This window comes from Eleutherodactylus coqui, chromosome 3 (assembly GCF_035609145.1).
Source record: "Eleutherodactylus coqui strain aEleCoq1 chromosome 3, aEleCoq1.hap1, whole genome shotgun sequence".
Taxonomy (NCBI): domain Eukaryota; kingdom Metazoa; phylum Chordata; class Amphibia; order Anura; family Eleutherodactylidae; genus Eleutherodactylus; species Eleutherodactylus coqui.
Genome location: NC_089839.1, coordinates 193,582,936 through 193,603,099, shown reverse-complemented (window position 1 = coordinate 193,603,099; position 20,164 = coordinate 193,582,936). Strand labels below are relative to the sequence as shown.

Genomic DNA, 20,164 nt, shown 5'->3' with positions numbered 1-20,164 from the left:
GCATGGCCTATAAGTCCCCTCACACCAATTTTTAGGTCTCCACAAGGAGAAACCGTTTTTATCCAGACCCCAAAAGAAAACTGTTGACAGTAACCAATAACTATTTTTGTTTTGTGGATCTAAATAGTCGCTGACTGTTATGCACGTTGAGTAATCCACGTTGTGAATTCGCTGCAGATTTTGTCATGGTTTTTGGGGCGGATCTGTAGCAAATCGGTTCTATATGAACGCACCATAAAGGATATTTTCCCTTTTAATTAACAACCTTGTGTGATTTTATACAAAACTGTGATTATTACTGCTAGTAGCGGCAGTTTATCGCGGACGCTGTGAAGTAGATTTTTTTTTTCTTAACCTGAAAACAAAGGGTAAAAAAAATATTTTTTTCTGTCTGGCTAAAAGGGTCCTTTTCAGAATTGTAAATTGCTTGCACGTGTACCTCCCACTGTCCTCACCTAACCTCATTAAATACAAATTAAATGGCCGACCGAGGAACAACTGCATTTGATTATGGGTCGAGATTTCTCCCAGAACAGCCCCGTGTGATATAGGATGTCTTTCTGGAAGGGATAACCTGCCATGATCCCCGATTCCTGTCTTTGCTCACAAAAGTGAATACAATATTGGAATATTTCTTAGTAAGGGAAAGATGCATTTTCATCCCCTTCCTTCTGTTACCCTGCAGGCGCGCTGATTTTGGTGACTGAAGAGGATTCTGCATGTTTGCAGTCTGTCTAAAGGCCCATATAGACACAACGATTATCGTTCAAAATTCGCTCAAAAGCCGTCTTTTGAGCGATAATCGTTCTGTGTAACTGCACTGACATCATGCTGTTTTCGTTAAGCAGTCGCTCATCGTTGTATTTCAGCGTGCTGAAAGACAACGATCAGCCTTATCAGTGATTTACAGCAGGATACAGCTGATACTATTCTTTCAGCTGTATCCTGCTCCCTGATGACAGCTGGGTATGAAGAACAGAGCGGTCAAGCTGTGTTCTCCATAACCCGCTCATAGCGCTCGGCTGTATAACAGCCGGGTGCTCTGAGGGGGGGACAGCTGGATGCAGAAGACAAGCGGGAATACCCTGCTTGTCTTCTGCATCGTTTACTCGGAGCGCAAGGCGATCGCTGAATGATTGAGCGACCATCTTGTGCTGTAAATGACACGACTATCACTCAAAAGACATCTTTTGAACGATAATCATTGTGTCTAAATGGGCCTTAAGGGCTCTTTAACACGGGCCGAGGAATCGTTCAGTTTTCAGCATCCAGCGGGATTCTGAACAATTATCCTCAGTGTAAATGTCCCGTTCGTTTCTCATTTGTCATTCAGTTTCTGCATGCCAAAAAGGGATCAGCCCATGTAAACAGGCAGTTATCACTTATGAACGTCTGCCTGTTTACTGTGAATAGAGGCGGGCTTTCTGGAATGATCCCCGATCCGCTCCGCCTCCGTTCACTGATCGTTTCTGTATAAAAGCACAGGAACGATTATCGTTGGGACGACCTGTCAGGCATCTGCGTCCCAACAGGTCGTCCCGTGTAAAAGGGTCTTAAAGTAAACCAATAAATTGTAGGCGCAAAGCAGAGGGATGCAGCTGCCGTATTTCTCGCGCCGTGCCGGATTGTCAATATCACAATTGGACAGAACTCGCACGTGAAAACTGCCTGTTACACACCTAGTAACATACCTCCGACCTTGCTGTCTCTGGACAAATCATATCCTGGGTTAGGAGGGTCACTTTACAAAGCAGACTTGACCCTAGGGGTATAGTACCTGGTGCCCTCCTTTTACTACCTTACAGCCACACAATTTTAGGGGGCTCCCACTTGGGTAACCCAAGATGACCACTCCGCTGCTTCAATTATTGCACTGGTGTTGCATCAGTAGTCTAAAACATAACATACTGCTCACCTGAGCAGCCTTGGCAGACCAAGAAGCTGGTTACCGCTGCACATTGTGTCCAGCCATTAGCAACAGGAGTGCTGCGGCCATCTTGAATTATTCTGCAAGACGCACTTAAGTACGCCGAAAATTCTGCGCCAAAATTGGCATGTATCCATGTGGGCTGTGGAGCAGAAATCCTCAGCAGCAGATTAAGCCGCGTCTTTAGTTGCGTCTTAATTCCGCACTATGTGAAAGCGTATATTGGATCCAGTGGGTGGAGCGCTGTTTAGCAGCTTCTAAGCAGAATCGCGTGATGATGTAGCGAGATCTCCGAGAACAAAAATCCTATTAGATTGTAGAACGCTAAGTTTTGTGACATGTTAAATGATTATCCTCCCGGGAGAGAAAATATGAAGCTCTTAAAAGCCATTCAGCCGAGAGAATGTGCACCTCCGCCGCGTCCTCCTGGGACTTGTCTATTACATTATGTGCTGATTGCTCGGCTGTCAGTGCGCCGCGCCTCGGAGGTTACGGAGGGCTGCTGCAGAGGAAATGAAAGCGCTGCTCTCTGGGAGATTTACACCAGATCTCTTGCTGCAGGAAGTCACATTTGCTTTGATGGGTTACAATGGCCGATGATACAAACAGGATGTACAAGTCCAATACAATACAGGTCACATGGCTGCCAATTGTCTGTTGGCGACAGACACTGCGGTAACTGATTAACATCAGCAGTGCAAATCACTCTTCTGTCTGGAGTACTACGCTGTGTCACGCTGTTTTAAGGCCCTTTTTGACGGAACGATCATCGTTAAAAAAATTGTTCAAACGAGCGGAAGTCGACGATGATCATTCGTAGAAGTCGATAGGGATGCGCAGATGCGTGCAAAGCAGAGTAGAAGATGCATAAAACTGTATTTCGAAGGAAAAAAAAATCACTCCTGGGACTCATTAGACTAGCCATTTCAATCGGCGCATTTAAAAAATTTTTTTTTTTTTTACCGCGAGCAAATGAACATGCTTTTGCACACAGAAAAAGTACAGCGAAATACATTGATGCGCCTGCACAAAAGTATCATTTATTGCGCAATTATGCATGCGCTCGTGTGATGCTGGACTATTCACATGGCTGAATGAAATCCAGATCAGTCTAAAGCTGACCGTCTTGGCTACAATTTTCACGCGTGTACGTTGTGATTTGATTTAGAAATGCAGTTTACATCAGACTTGCATCCGTTTTTCGAGCAGGTGAAAAAAAAAATTGCATGAGGTTCCAATAGGAAAATGCTTTACAAACCGATAACATAGGAAAATAATGGGCGATTCTTGAACAAGAATCGTCCAAAAATAGGATTATCAGTGCCGTATTCACACGGGCGAGTGCGATTCAGGTTAGTGAAAAACGGACAATTTTGCCTGGAATTTTCATGCTTCTATGATGTGTTTTTGAGATAAAAACATGCAATTTGCGTGAAATTTGCATCTATTTTTCACATGAATGAAATCAATCCCATGTGGTTCCATTAGTAAAATACTTGAAAAACACATCTCACTCGCATGCAAATCACAAAGTATATTAGAAAGTTGTAGAAGTTCTTGCTACACAGCGATTAGTCTCCTATTTATACAAGAACATTGGGCACATGGCAGGGCATATGTTTGGGTCTCATAAATGGTTGGCATTAAGCCTTTGTAAATATGGGGAATGGTTTTAACTCCCTTTGCACTGATCACTTTACGCTGTGCTAAGACCTACCAAGCTGCGGTTTTCTTGCTTTCCTCTTGGATCCATTCCCAATTTTGGCAAGAGTATAGACCTATCAGCCATAACATTGACTGGTGAAATGAATAACATGGATTATCTGGTGACAATGGCCCCTTTCAGCGGTGGGGCATATCGGGCCACAAGAGAACAGTCTGTTTTTGAAGTTGATGGCTGGAAGCAGGAAAAATGGGCAAGTGTAAGGTACTGAGCGGGCCAAATTGTGACTAGAAAATTGGGTCAGAGCTTCTCCAAAGAGGAAAACCTCTGCAGGTCTTCCCACAAGGCATGTCTTGTGGGGTGTTCCTAGTATGTGGTGGTTAGTATTTACCAAAAATGGCCTAAGGAAGGACAACTGGGGAATCTGCGACTAGGTCATTGATTTGCTAGGCTCATTGATGCAGATGGCGGTGAAGACTAGCCTATTTGTCAACAATCCGTGGGATCAAACCAAAGTTCATGCTAGTTGTCAGATCACAAGGGCCATCATAGCTTGCTGTTTCTGGAGCTCTATAATCACAGACCAGAGTGCCCCTGTCCTCCGCCGAAAGAGCCTATAATGGATATGTGAGCACCAGAACTGGACCAAAGGGCATCGAGAGGTGGTGGCCTCGTATGATGAATCACGGTTTACATCATGTGGCAGCTAGGTGAAAAGATGGAAACAGGATGTATTACAGGAAGAAGTCAAGCTGGGGGAGGCGGTGTGAGGCTCTGGGCGATGTTCTGCTGGGTACTTGGGTCCTTGCATACTTGTGGATGTGACACGTACCACCTACCTAAACCTTTTACAAACCAAGAGCCCCCATCATTTACAGCGGTATTCCCTAATGGCAGTGCCCTTGGTCAGCAGAATAAAGCATCCAGCCATGCTGTAAAAATTGATCAGGAATGTTTTCCGGAACATGACAGAGTTCAAGATGATGACCCCCACGTTCCCCACATCTGAACCTGATCGAGCATCTTGGGATATGCTGGGAAAACAAGTTTGATCCATGGAGGCCACAACCTAGGATTTATAGGATCTGCTGCTTAGGTTGTGGTGCTAAATATTACAGGACACCTTCAGAGTTCTTGTGGAGTCCAAGGCTTGACGGGTCAAAGTTGTATTGGTGGCATCTTAAGTGAAACTGGCTACAATCCCCTATAGCAGGGCCACATCAGCATTATGGTTGTCTTCAAAGGGCTGTTTGTAATTGTAAGACTGGATTTTAAAAGGTATTTTAAAAAAAGGTGGAACAGATGGACCAGAGCAAGGTTCTAGTCCAGAAAAACTGGGGCACAAGCTCTTCAACACAGACTCTTGACTTTAAACTGTCAGGTAGGCAGAGAAAAGGAAAATAATATGAGTTAGCAGAATGTAGTAAATGGGTTTCCAAAAAATTCCTTAGGCAAAGCCCTTACTGGGTTAGGTAGCAGTATAACACAACATCCTCTCTGTCCTCTGCAGAATAGTAATGTGGACTAGCTGCATCACGGTCTGAACTCCGGCAAGCAGCGCCATAATGCAGGATAGACTCAGCGGGAGAAGCAGACGGGGAGGGCATACCAAAGGCATCAGGGGCTACAGTAACAGTGCAGTATAGGACCAAGATGGTGGGCGTGATCCCGCCACCCAGTGGCAGGCCGCAACCGAGCCCACAGTGCTCCAGAAGGTCTTCCCTGCACAGCCAAGGACCCTCTGAGCTAGAAGAGGCTCTTCTGCGCCCAGACCTCGCAGGCCGCATAAAATGATGTGCCAACTGGTTTTGGCCTGTGGGCCTTGAGTTTGACACATGTGCCTGTCCTGATCTAACCATCTCTAAGATGAACCTTCCACTAACAATAAGCAGACTTGCACCCTTGCTGTAATCTCCTGATCATGGCGTATACATGGCATTACCCATAATCCCCCTACGTTGACCTCTCATATTATGTATGATATTGCATGGCATGTTCATCTAAGTGGATTTTTCTATTTCCATTGTTTTCTTTTGAAGTCGAGACAGAACTGTCGTTCGCTCCTTCCTCCTCCAATGCCAAGATGCTGGCTTCTTATCCATACGATATACAATCTACGCAACCTCTTTACTAAGAATCGTTGTATCGAGGCCAGGACAGGACAGACACCTGCTATCTGGTGCTGGAATCCGTTTCCTTGGTCCTGTTCTTTCCCGCGCGTGTTGCCGAGACCCGTCAGACTCATCTGCAGCCACTTGGCAGTCCCAGGGCATTGATTGGCACAACGCAGCACTTTCATTGTGCAGTATCACAGACGCCAGTAATTATAATGTACACAGAAAACAATTCTTTGATCAAAATTCTATGCCTGGCAGCAACATGGCAGCAGCAGACGACGGCGATCAGCGACGTTGTAGATTCAGGCAGAGACCAGAACTGATTATAGCTACGAAAATAGAGAGGAGGCGGGAGATTTACAAAGCGTAATGCAGCAGAATTTTGTTGAGAATTCGGTGGAAGTCATGGTGTGCCCGGCGCGCGCCAATTATATTTCTTTCAGGCATTGTTATGCCAGACTCCGTAGGTTTAAAAGGTGGGATGGAAGGCATGATACGAAGAGGAGTAGTAAACTGCGCCATATTTAACTACGTGCACTATTTTGTTGGGTGTAGCTTATTGAAGTTAATGTACAGCAGTCACCAGATAGCACAAGGAAGAGAAGTATGGCCTAAGATACATGCCCTGGCAGAAACACTAAATTTATTATGCTTTGCGCCATTTTGAAAAATGTGACTCAATTTCGGGCAGGTTTTGCGACTTTAAAGTGGTTTGTTCCAAGATTTAAAAGGCTGGAAAAGGTCATCAATACTTGATCCTCGGGAGTCTTCCACTCGGAATCCTCGCCGATTGCAGTGTTTTCTCAGACCCATGACATCACTTGCATTGGTCACATGGCTCGGGAGCAGCTCATTCCCATTCAAGTGCATGGGATTGAGCTGCAATACCAGGCACTGCCACTGGTATGGACATCTGATCACTTCTTTTATTGAAGTCCGCTTGATTAGCGGGATCCAGATCCTTGGACCCCCCTGATCTGATATTGATAATCGATACTGAAGATGGTCATCAATCCCTTTTAAACCTCTCCCTTATCCATAGAAAAGGGGTAAGTGCCTGATCACTGGGAGTCCGACTGCTGCCACACCCACCAATTACAAGAATGCCCCCCCCCCCCCCCAAATAACTGTCCTGACATATATGCCATTCAGGGTCTGTAGAAAGCTAGGTTACCATAAAGGCTGGATGGAACGGCAGAGCAGGATGACTTACGAGCTTCTGTTTTTATCTACATCGCTGTAGCTTGACCTCTAAGCGGAAATCGCAGGGCCTGAGTCTATAGCTACAAGGTGGTCCCCCATTGCCTTTACAAACAAATCTCCACCCTTAGCAAACCATCAGGGAGATAAAGACCATGTTCACACCCTAGAAAACAATTTACACACTCAGCACTCAGTGGCCACTTCTCCCTTCAGCGTCTTATCACACGTGTGCAGTACATGTAAGCTTCCTCCCACACCCCAAAAACAACTATTGTCCCTTCCTTCACTGCCTGCCTCTGTCTATGTCCTATATGAGATAGGGACTTAAGGCAGAGAGCTTTAGGCCGTATCTATACGGGCGAGCATGAGATCCGTCCAGGACACTTCATTTGTATGAAAAAGTGTATGATTCAATAGGAAAAAAAAAGGCATCTACACGCCAATGCAACGCAATTTTGTTTCCCTCTCCTGTAGAAAATAATGGGCGATACCACCCAAATAATAGGACACACTGCGACTTTTCTATCTCGACCTCGGAGAAAAGAATCCCCCGTGTGTGTAAGAAAATGTCATTTTCTCGTGCGAGTTCTGTCCGTTGGACATAAATCACACGAGGAATTCGTTCACGTAAATACAGCTCATATATACACGGGCGAGTGCGATATCGGTCTGAGAAACCCGGACCGATATCGCACTCTTAAACCCATTTTCACTGCGTTTTACGAGAAAATCGCAATACAGTAGATGCAACTTTCATGCACATTTTTCACGTACATAAAAATTTCGTGTTTTCAATAGGAAAAATTTTAAAATCGCATCGCCCTGGTATGCACAATGTAATTTTTAACCCGATAATTAGCAAGTTCTCTGCAATATAGCAGAAAAATAGAACAGAGGGAAAAACTGCACATATAAATTGACCCATTTACATAATGGGTTCTGTTTTCTTGCGTGTTTTATGCATCTGACAACGCACAAAACTCACACGGGAAACTCGCCCCTGTAAATAAGCCCTTACTGTTCCTCCTGTGGCAGCTTATTCCCCTCTCCCTAATGAAGTTAAAGGGGTTGTCTCGAGGAAGCAGTGAATTTTTTTTTGCCCAGTCCCCCTAATTAAGCATTCATTACTAAGCCCCCCTGTAAATGACTTTTCTAGCTGGTTTGTACTTACAGTTCCAGCGTTTCAGCAACTTTTAAAAACATTCCCAAGATGGCCACCGGCTTTTTTCCCGTCGCTTGCTGTAGCCCGACGTGCACGCTCCCGAGACGCTACCAGCTGTGTCTCCCTGACAACCAGACGCCCCGCAGCCGCCGACCGGACCCACCGCAGCCGCCGACCACGGCACACAGTCACCCACCGCCAGGCAGCAGGTAACCGGCGCTAGACCCCTGACAACAGACGAAGCCCCCCCCCCCCCGGCCCAGCGGCAGCCCCCCCGGCAGAGTCCCCGGCAGAGCGGCAGACCCCCCCCCCCCCCCCCGGCACAGCGGCAGCCCCCCCCCCCCCCCCGGCCCATCACTTACCTGGGTGGCAGGACGGCGGGACAGCTGGGCGGCTTCTCGGGACAGCTGGGCGGCTCAAGTTTCTGCACCTTCCTCTAAGAGAGGATGGTACAGAATGGCCGCTCCAGCGCGCTCCCGAGAAGTTACAGCTCGTCTGCGCATGCGCAGAAGAGCTGTAGTAGCGAGCACGCTGAAGCGGCTCGTGCTCAGAGCAGAAGACCGGACTGCGCAAGCGCGTCTAAAAAAGCAAGCCGCCAGCGAATTTAGACGGAACCATGGAGACGGGGACGCTAGCAACGGAGCAGGTAAGTGAATAACTTCTCTATGGCTCATAATTAATGCACGATGTATATTACAAAGTGCATTAATATGGCCATACAGAAGTGTATAACCCCACTTGGTTTCGCGAGACCACCCCTTTAACACTTGTATATAGGGGCATCATGGGAGATGGCCATCAACCAGTTGAGCGTCTTGGGTATGAGCCAGCTCTAGCGGGCAACCACTCTGTTGGCTGCATTCATATAGCCGAGTACGATGCGTAGGGGAGCAGACAGGGCACTCTCGGCAGTGAATTGGGCCACAATAGGTCACGCTATGGCTTTTTTTTTGTTTAACATGGACCATCGTTCCGTAAAAAGAATCGCTAATTGGAAAAGCTCCACTGATTTTTTTAATGGGTCCAAATTTACTCTCAAACTCCTAAAACACATATCTAAAACTCGCCTGTGTGAATAGTGCCTTACACAGATCTCTCCTGGGTAATGGGAGGAAGATTTAGGCGAGGGGTCGCCTTCTATGGCAGGGAGTGTTTTTTCGGATTGTGCACAGACATCGTTTTCTTGACAGCTGCAGTCCATAAGAATATATGGAGTCGTGTGATTTACATGCATCCAGGACACAGCTGGACCTGATTTCTTTGCAATTTTGTGTGAGTCAGATAAACGTCACAGGCGATCATTTTCTTTGGTAAAAAGAGTGAAAACTTGTTTGTTTTTGTTTTTTGCCCAGTTCCCCCATGTTTTTCTTTTTTTTCATGTCTGTAGCTCTAGCCTTAACCCCTTGAGTGGCAGGTTTCCTACCACCCTGTTGTGCCCACCAGGGCAGGTTTTTTAAAATGCTCTAATCATTGAATTTCAACTAATTTTGCAGTTGCGTCTCAAGAGCCATAACTTTTTCATTTTTCCATTGACATGGCCATATAAGGGCTTGTTTTTTGCGCGACAAGTTTGATTTTTTTAAACAGGGGGGAGGAAAAAAAGAAATGGGGGAAAAAGAAAAAAAAGGGGCCATGTCATTAAGGGGTTAAATAATGTATTAACTTCCTTCTCTGGGTCATTACGACGCATGGATACCACATGTGTGATTGTATTTTTGATTTTTTACAAAGTAAAGGGAGACAAGTGTTTTTATTTTTTTTTTATAATTTTTTACCTTTTTTTAAAAATTTTTTTTTTGTCCCTTTAGGGGACTTCCACAGGGACCCATCAGGACCCCTGATCACATTCCAGGGGTCCGATGGTGACAGCCCTTTACATGCTGCAGTCACATAGACTGCAGCATGTAAAGGGTTAACACAGCAGAGATCGGAGGTTTTCTCTGATCTCTGCTGTAAGAGCAGGTACCTAGCTGTCCTCTCACAGCCAAGCACCAAGCTCTCCCTGCCACAGAGACCATCGGCTTGCTTCTGACAAGCCGATGGTCTCTATGGCAACCTGTAAATAAAGCAGGAGGTTGCCGACATATCGGCAATATCTTCTGCTGGTTTTTCAAAGCCCTTGCACTGCTCTGTGTGGGACTGTGCAGGCAGAGCACACTGTCACAGCTTGTGGCATTGTGCTCTGCAGCTCCCATAGTGATACATAGCCCGGAAATCTTCCGGGCTATGTCACTATGAGCAGTGGAGCTCGTCCCGGAAAATTTCCGGGCGTGCCACTCAAGGGGTTAAAGGGGTCGTACCAAGTCATAAAGTTATCCATTATTTACAGGATAACTTTATGATCGTGGGGTCCGATCGCTGTGATCTTCACCGATCCTGAGCATGGCGGTCCAGTCAGTCCCCAAGTGGATGGAACGAAGGCTGCAGACACGTTTTGTTGCTCTATTAATTTCAATGACCTCTTCGGAGAATACCGAATTACTCAAATACCCGGCGCTGTCATTAGAGGGAAGGGAACAGCGGTGCGCCTGCATGACCCCCATTCCATTCACTTCAATGACAACGCCAGAGATTCCAAGTTCAAGCTCTTCGACAATTTCCAGCACTGACATTGAAATGATTGGAGCAGTGGTGACCCTATTCTCGGGATTGCTGGGGGTGCCAGTAGTCGGATGTCCACCGATCATAGAGTTGTTCCCTAACCTATGCATAGGGAATAACTAGAACTTGGAACAACCCCTCTAAACAAATTCTCCAGGTTGGTCATTCCCTACTTGTTAGAGTCCCCATACTGAACCTGCCGCTAACGGTGGGGTCGGGCAACCCTCTGATGTATATGAGGTTGGCTCAACTTTGTCCTGACAGATGACATCAAGGAGAAGCAGCATCAAGAATGATGAGTTTCAAAGCTTGATCCTTATGTTTCGTGGGATGTTTGCCATCGCTGAAGCTCTCTGGCTGCAGCTTACTTCCCTAAACACATGAATGTTCAGCCCCGCCAAACTGCTGTGCATGGGGGAGCGGGGGAAACCGCTGTCGGATGGGCAGCTTTAGAGGGGTCCATTGATAGGCTGATCACAAAGTGTCCTGCCAGGATCCCCAGGGATCAGCTGCAATCTCGTGTGATGCGTTTTTTTTAACATTAGAAACTCCAATTGACTTTCGTGCAATTGATTACTCTTAAATTGCGAGAACAAGGATGTGATTTTGCCGCAATGTTCTCACACCAAAATTGCAATCACCAGTATGAAGGAGTTCTAAGTGTTCAATTTCCCTGTAGCCCCCCCCCTCCCCCATGGGGGAATATAAATGCCCTAAGGGTGCGTTCACACGAACGTGTTTTTGTGCGTACCTAGGTGGGTGCATACGTCCTCACCTAGGTACGAGCAAAAACACGTGAACACAGCTGCGTGCTTGTTGTCAATGCCGCCGCAGCTGCTGCCGGCGGCTCCATTGAAAACAATGCTCTGCCAGCTCCCTGCATTCTTTTTCAGGGAAGGGCTTTACATATAAGCCCTTCCTTGAAAAAGAAACATTTTAGTGCAAAAAAAAAACAAACTTACCTCTCCGCCGCTGCCGTGACCCTCGCGGGCATAAAGAACACATCTGCCGCATGCGGCAGAGGTTTCCTTCACCCCCGCTAGTTAAAAGAATTCCCTGCTGCCACATCTGCCTTATCTGTGGCAGATGCAGCAGAGGAATTCTTTAATTCTCAACTGCAGCTGTCACACATCAGCTGCGGTAGAGAATCCTGCTGCCGGCATCCCCGTAAATGGCTTTTCAGGGAAGGGCTTCATAAGCCCTTCCCTAAAAAGTCATTTAAAAAAGTGTATAAAAAAAAAAATCAATACTCCCTTCCCTTCAGCTGCCAGGGCTCATCCGCGACTTCTGGCACTGTCCCAGACTCCGTAGTTCTGAGCCATCAGCAACCAGGGATTTAAAATCCCCGCCTGCTGGTAGCTCAATCACAATTAGAGCTACTAGCAGGTGGGGATTTTAAATCCCCGCATGCTGCTAGCTGAGAATTATAGAGCCGGGGACAGCAGCAGAAGTCACCGCTGAGCCCCGGCAGCCGTCAGTGGCTTTTCAGGGAAGGGCTTCATAAGCCCTTCCCTGAAAATATTTTTAAAAAAGAGTGAAAAAAAGTATCTATACTTACCTGCCGGGGCTCAGCCGCGACTTCTGCCGCTGTCCCAGGCTCTGTAGCGCTACAGAGCCAGAGACAGCGGCAGAAGTCGCCGCTGAGCCCCAGCAGCTGTCAATGGCTTTTCAGGGAAGGGCTTCATAAGCCCTTCCCTGAAAAGCCTTTCAAAATAGTGTGAAAAACAAAAAAAAATAATACTAACCTGCCGGAGCTCAGCCGCGGCTTCAGCAGCTGTCCCAGGCTCTGTAGCTCTCAGCTATCAGCAGTCGGGGATTTAAAATCCCCGCCTGCTGGTAACTCTAATTGTGATTGGCTGAGCAGTTCAGCCAATCACAATCAGAACTACCAGCAGGCGGGGATTTTAAATCCCTGGCTGCTGATAGCTCAGCAGCGCTGCAGGTCCGGGGACAGCGGCAGAAGTCGCCGCTGAGCCCTGGCAGCTGTGAATGGCTTTTCAGGGAAGGGCTTCATAAGCCCTTCCCTGAAAAGCCAATTAAAAGTAGTGTAAAAAAATTAAAAATTTACTTACCTGTCGGCTGCTGCTGTGTCCCCCGTGGGGGTAAAGAACACATCTGCATGCGGCTAGTTAAAAGAATTCCCTGCTGCTACATCTGCCGCATCTGTGGCAGATGCACCAGAGGAATTCTTCCATTCTCTATCGCAGCTGTCACACATCAGCTGCGGTAGAGGATTCTGCTGCCAGCCTTTGAACATAAGGCCTTCCCTGAAAATCAAGTAAAAGTGGTTTAAACAAAAAAAAATAGATACTCGCCTCCCTGCCAGGGCTCAGCTGCGTCTTCTCCTGCTGTCCCCTACACTGTGGTGCTGATCTATCAGCAGGCGGGGATTTAAAATCCCCGCCTGCTGAAAGAGCTGAATGTGATTGGCTGAGGTGCTCAGCCAATCACAGGCAGCTCTCGCCCGTCATTCATTCGGGGAGAATGAATTGTGCGCCTTACATCCTACCAAGAACTACACGGCGCTTATTCTAATTGGTCAGTCCATCTAATAATGTTTTGTGCATCGATGCTTTACTTTTTCCAATATTTCTTGCTGTCAGTGAATAGAAGCGGAGGCTCAAAACGTGTCCAGGTGTGGCGCTAGCTCAGGTGCAACTCTGATGCACTGTAACAAGGGATGGATCTGTCAGGACAGGTCTTCAGGTTCTCAATGTACAGTAGTGTTTTCTTTCACTGGCAGCAAGCAGGTATCTTAAAAAAGGAGGAAAAAAATAGTTTGGACGGGATTTTTCTTCTCCAGCAATGTTTCGCCTGGAGGTATTATGATCGATGTCTATACAAATTACATTGCTGTTGGCAGATCTTATTGCGTTCTGGGGAGGGGTGGGGGGATGTAGCCCTCTTTATGGGGAAGGAGAGACGATTAAAACCACCATGTTATAGTGTGCAGACCGATCCCTATAAGATTAGAAGCAACAGAGGTGTATGGCTGATGTGTTCCAAACCCGCCGATCTTCCAGCTAACAAGAGGTTAACCCTCAGATAGTTAATGGTGGATCAGGGGTCTGCACGTTGTTTGTTTTCTCCCCCGTTGAGTTCATTTTTCTTTTTCCAACCCGCTAATGTCACAGGAATGGAATGAGAGGGAAGCGGGATTAAACCTCGTTCCCCCTGAGGAGCGGCCGCATGTGATTGTGCGGATACATCCAGCTGGGTCTAACTGCTAACAGATCCCTGCGCTCGCCCAGAGCAAAAAGTGCAGCTCAGGACATGACGTATCCGCTTCACAGGACGCTAGTAATCCCCTTCCAGGGTTCTGAACGCCGCGCCGAGTCTGGAGGAATTCTGGAGAGGCGCAGCCTCGGTTTTTGAGGGAACCTGCAAGTGATGGCTTCCTGAGGGGGTATCCCTCTTAAATGGGCTGTGCAAAGTTATAGTGGATAGGAGATAACTTTATGATCGGTGGGGATCCAACCAGATTCCACAAATGGGGGTCCGGGCGTTCTTCAAGGTGAATGGAGCTGAAGGTCATGCAGGCGCCTTGCTGCTCCATTCACTTTTTAGTTACAGCATCGGAGTTTGCTGAAGTGCTTGAACTCTGTCATCTCTGGCGCTGTCATTAAAGTGAATGGAGTGGCGGTACAACTGTGCGACTGCTGCTCCATTCACTCAGGGACTTAACAGACCCCCGTTCCCAGGATCGTGAGGGTTCCAGTGGTCAGACCCCCACTGATCATAAAGTTATCACCTATCCTGGATAACATTATAACTAGGCATGACCCTTTTAAAGGGGGTGTCCAGTTGTAAACTATTGATTGCTTATGTGCAGAATAGGCTATCAATAGTAGATTTGCCGGGCTTCTGACACAGGGATCCCAGACTACTGCACTTATGGATCGAGCTTATTTCTTAAAAAGGTAGATAGATCTGTTCTCAATGCAGTGGCCAGAATTGGTATTACAGGCATTGAAGTGAACGGGAACTCCACCTATGATACCAAGCCTGGCCACTGCAGTGAGAATGGAGCTGTCGTCTTCTTGCAGAAATCAACTAAGTGCATGAACGCACTGACCCAGCAAACAACTGATCTGCAGGGCCCCTGATGATAGAACCCCACCAATCTACTATTGATGGCCTTTCCTGCATATAGGCAAATCAATCATTTACAGCTGAAGAACCTTTTTTAAAAAGGCTCGTTTACTCCTTTTGTGGCATGTCAGGTTGCCAGTTCCTATTGAACCATACTAGCTTGTTTCAAGGCCTGGACTGCAAGTACACGTTGGTGGAATTAGTCGGAGTATAAAATCCGGCTTCCCCCATGCTTTGCACAGCAGCTCTGATTGCCAATTAATTTTCTAAGCTTTCGTTTGACTGCATGATATAGTTACCATTCCATTAGACTTGTGTAAATGGCTCTACCGTTATTAAAATTTATTTTCCACACTAGGGGCTCATTCACTGCATTGGGGTGCTCACTCCTGCGTTTTTCACGTACGTATTTACGCATGTGGGAAAAAAACGCTGTATGTCCTACTTTGGTCCATATTACGGACCAAAATAAGCCATTAAAGTCAATTGGCCAGCATAAATATGCAGTGAATACGCATGATGTATGTGTATTAATGTAGGAAAATACCGGGGTCGATTGCAGGCTTTAAAAATACAATGCTCACTCAAAAAAAATGCAACACACATGGAATACTCCGGCCACATTCTCACCACCCATAAAATTGCGCGAGATTTGTGCCTTGCAAGACGCAGGAATATGAACCCCATTCTTTGAACGGAGTCATACAGTACATGAGTGGTTTCTGTTTTCCTGCATCGCTTTGGGTATTCATGGACCAGAGTCTGCATTCTCCGTGTGAATGAGCACTAAAGCTGCCCCCCTCCCCAATACACAGGTACGCTGGATTACACCGAGTATGCACATGATTTTCATGTGGAGACGGGAAGAACCGCTGCCAGACGCCCTGGAGGGTGGCACATCTCCCTTAACAAGTGTTGCGATCCATCTGTCGTTGCATAGGGGGGTGTCCATTAGCCTGTTGTCCAGTCCTACTGAAACTGGTGGGTTGCGCCAAAATGTATCTGTTGTGTATGAGTATAGTAACTGGGTAGAGTAATGTGAGTGGGAACAGAAGCCAAAGATAAGGTACAAGTGTGCAGTGCTTTGTGCCAAAATATACGCTATAGGTCCTGCTGGCCTACTAATGCTGGCTAATCGAAGTCGTATTAGCGTTGAAGTGGTGGAAAAACGTTTTTTCCACCATATTAAATGTGTATGGCCCCCTTAAAGTTAACTTGTTTCTGAATTGAAAGGGATATTCCCATCTCATACTTGGGCATCTCCACAGATATGTGCAAGTCTTACCTCTGGGACCTGCGCCAACCTCAAGAATGGAGCCCGACCCGGCTGCATTTAATCATCAGGAGTTGTAGCACAGCTTCTCAGTTGTTTCTTTACTTCCGACTGCGGTCGCTGCGGACAGAGGACTATTCCCATATCGGCCATTATTGGCTGGCATGAGAATACATTTTTAAGAAAATCAAAATCTATGGAAACCAGTGGATGACCATTCACATCTGCATCGGAGATCCAGCAGAACATACCAAATGAAATAACGCAGCATGCTGAAGCGCCGATCGGCACCCGGACAGACTCTATTCTAGACTATGGGGTACGTTGGGTGCTGTTCTAATCAGTGCAGTTCTGGAATTTTGTTTTTCGGCTCCAAGGACTGAGCCAATCGACCAAACGCTCCCAGAGTCCCATTCAGAGTAAACAGGCAGTCATTCATAGATGGAAGATGGCCTGTTTACCCGGAAGGATGCAGCGGCAGGCCAACGATGAGTGATTTATCTCACTGCGTAATTATTGTGCAAACTGCTTGATCTAATGAGCGCTTTGTATGCTGTATTAATGGTGCCATGTAAAAGGGGCTTAAAAGGCTGCGTACGTTTAAAATGGGCAAGCAGTGCCCTGATGTCCTTGTGTAGGCATGGAGGGGGTTAATTTCTAACCAGCCTGAGGTGTGTCACCTCATTATCACTCACACCCAAGGACTGGAATGCTAATTGCCATATACACCTACCAGCCACATTGTGGTGGAGGAGATGACAAGAAAAATCAATGCGTTTCATTACAGCAGCGGCACATGAGCGAATGGTTGTGTTGGGTTTTCCCCTCTACAATCCAAGTGAATATAAAAATGCCCCTGAAATAAAGGTGATAAAAATAGTCGATTTCAAGCAAAATGATTGTTCGTTGGGTGAAATTTACCAGCGAATGATCATTTCAGCCGATGGATGACAGATTTGAATTTTTTGTCTGTGGACTAAAGTTTTTTTTGTCTCACTTTCAAACCATCTTTCTCTGAAGGAATGTCCTCCGTAAGATCTTTCCTCCATCGCCCAGTGTCATTGGACAAGTACGGCCAATTTGGAGGATTGTGATGGCCAATATGGACTAATATGCGTATGGCTGCATTTCACCAGATGATCAATCGGCCAATGGTTGTGCGGTCCTCACCGACCTTCTATCTAAGACGTGCCGCGTCTCTCTCTGGCAAAATATTCTATTTTGCTGTTTCTTGTTTAGATCTGTTTCTGGAAAGCTTGATGACCACAATCATAAGCTTAAAGAGCTGGGTGACCACAAGCCTAAAGAGTTACCTTTTCCAGATACTAAATGACAAATCTACCTAATCGTTAAAGCCAAAGGTTGGTGCCATTGGGCCGTGTTCACACAGTTATTGACGTGGATTTCACTGCTGCACCAAACTCCATTCCAAAAAATATGCTGTGAATATGGGTGCCCATCCGCCCCAAACTCTGCCACGTGTGAATGCCCCCTTACCATGGATTTCTACTGCGGATTTGTATTGAAAGGTGATGCATACCCACATACGTTATGAGTTATGGAAACGGCGTAACTCATTGTGCTGTTTGCAGAACTCTTGTTGATTTCTATGGAAGTCCCTGAAACAGTGAAGCGAAGTCCCCTATGTGGTTTCTGTCCCCTTGACCACCCTAGTGTGTGGCATAAAGCCAGGATGGGTTCCAGAACAGAAGATAGGGTAACAGCTAGAGGCGTAACTTGAAGCTCCTGGGACTCAATGCAAAACCTGTAATGGGGGCCCCCACCTATAATGCTTTATTCATAGTACTGGGCTTCCTAAACTGAGGAGAGAAGCCTTATGGGCCACCTAAGGCTCGAGGGCCCAGGTGCAACTGCATCCCCTAAAGTTACGCCCCTGGTCCCAGCGGTAAGGGCCCGCCCCTATCAGACTTTCATGGCATATGCTGTTATGTTATGAAGATGCGATTGCTAAGATGTTTGATAGCTAGGATAGTTCACTGCATTACTTATGTACTGCATTCTACTATGTCTATGACAGAAGCCTTTTAGACTGTCGGAGGCGGGGCCTAATAGGCTGAGTTACATGTCTGACATGGAGGTCTTTGTCTGGCTTCTGGCTGCCATGGGAACCCGTTGGTACCCTGCAATTGAAGAGCAGGGTGTTGAAGGGTGACTGAACAAGCCCCCTATTATCCACTTACTTACAGCAGTTACAATTGATTGTGGCATGCAAAGGGTTAAACTGCCAGGATCTTGTCTAAAAAGGCCCTTAGAGCAGGAGCCTGGCTGTCAGTAGTAAGACAAGCCCCTGCCTTAAAATGTTGCTTCTGTAGGTTTAAAGCCCTTTAGTGAGGTCAGTAAAAAAAAAGGCCTAATGGTGTAAATGGGATAAAAATAACGTTTCCTAGAAATGACTGTGGGAAAATTTTGATATTATTGGTTTTATAACTTTTTTTTTTTTTTTTACTAAACCAGATCTAAGAAAGTGGCTGGCTTATTAGGTTGCCTGCAAGCGACTACCATTTCCAAGGCGGATCTGGCTCTTGAGCTGGAAGAGCTGGAGGAAGCTGCCACTTTGGTTCAAGAGGAAGAAAAACTGCTGGAGGCGTCAGACGATGTTCCCAGGCAGCCGGCAGCGCTCATTACATCCGAAGCATCGAGCAGCTCTGACTCATCAGAGACGGAATACACCTCATCAGATGAGGAGGATGAGAGCCGCAGCGAAGAAATGGGATTGCAAGACCCGTCTGAGACCCTCCAGGGGAAGGCAGCTGCTACACCTCTCATACAAGTAGTGGAGAACACAGAGAGCCACCAGGACGCAGCTGCCGAGGCAGAGTCCCATCCTGTGCTCACATCTGTTCCCGTACAAGCACCGATGAGCACAGAGGAGAAGGTGCAAGAGGCAATTACCTACCAGGAGAGTTCCATAAGGCAGCGCCATACTGTTACCCCTGACGAATCCCAAGACTGTACGCCATGTACTGATCTAAAGCATCCGACCGCGGAGCTCTTAGAGGTGGCTCCGAGCATGATGAATCGTCTCCACATCGTGGAGGTACCAACAGAGGAGGAGGCTGATGATAAACTGCTGTCTATGGGTTAACCTCTCCCGTCATGGACACTCGGCCTCGGCGCTCTCTATGGATGAACGCTGGATTTATTCTGTGAATATTTCATTGCTTCATCATATCTTGTATCTTACCGTAGCAAGCCTATTAAATAGATAGACATGATGATCGTTACTGACTAACGGAGTTGTTTTATATGTCATTAAACTAGAAATCAGAATATCCATCTCTCGTGTCTGTCTCATATTTATCTGTCTCTCTCGTGTCTGTCTCATATCTGTCTCTCTCGTGTCTGTCTCATAAAGTTATGCACATGAGCAACAAAAACGGATGTCACCAAAATACACTAAATAGGGTACTGCTAGGGAAAAGTGATATGGAAAAAGACCTGGGGGTACTAGTGGATTGTAGACTAAACTGGAGTAACCAATGCCAGTCAGCTACTGCGAAGGCAAATAAAGTTTTGGGATGCATTAAAAGAGGTATAGGGGCGAGGGACGAGAACCTTATTCTCCCACTATATGAGGCACTTGTCAGGCCTCACATGGAATACTGCGTACAGTTCTGGACACCGGGGCTCAGGAAAGATGTTACAGTGCTGGAGGGGGTTCAAAGACAGGCAACTAAATTAATAAACAGAATGAAGGGACTGGAATATCCGGAGAGGCTACCCAAATTGGGATTGTTTACTCTAGAAAAAAAGCGGCTAAGGGGTGATCAAATAACTATGTATAAATACATGAGGGGACAATACAAGGATCTCTCCCATGATCTGTTTATACCCAGGACTGTGGCGGTAACAAGAGGGCATCCGCTACGCTTAGAAGAATGCAGGTTTCATCACCAACATAAAAAAGGTTTCTTTACTGTTAGAGCAGTTAGACTGTGGAACTCTCTGCCTGAGGACGTGGTGATGGCAAAATCCATAGAGGAGTTTAAAAGGGGACTAGATGTCTATCTGGAGCGGAAGGATATTACAGGATATAAATCTTAGGTTAACTTAATCTGGGTATACAGGCAGGTAGGAACTATTAGGGGTTGATCCAGGGAACAGG

At 46.5% G+C, this 20,164-nt stretch overlaps 1 protein-coding gene across 2 annotated transcripts in view; it reads left to right on the top strand.

The window, feature by feature from the left end:
* SHQ1 (SHQ1, H/ACA ribonucleoprotein assembly factor) overlaps positions 1–19,333 on the top strand; it is a 97,520-nt gene extending 78,187 nt beyond the window's left edge. For both annotated transcript variants that reach the window (XM_066596706.1, XM_066596707.1), the window contains exon 12: positions 18,514–19,333. In XM_066596706.1, the coding sequence (XP_066452803.1) occupies positions 18,514–19,144 (631 nt within the window). In that variant the 3' untranslated portion in view covers positions 19,145–19,333. The remainder of the gene's footprint in view (positions 1–18,513) is intronic.
* The last annotated feature ends 831 nt before the right edge of the window (positions 19,334–20,164 follow it).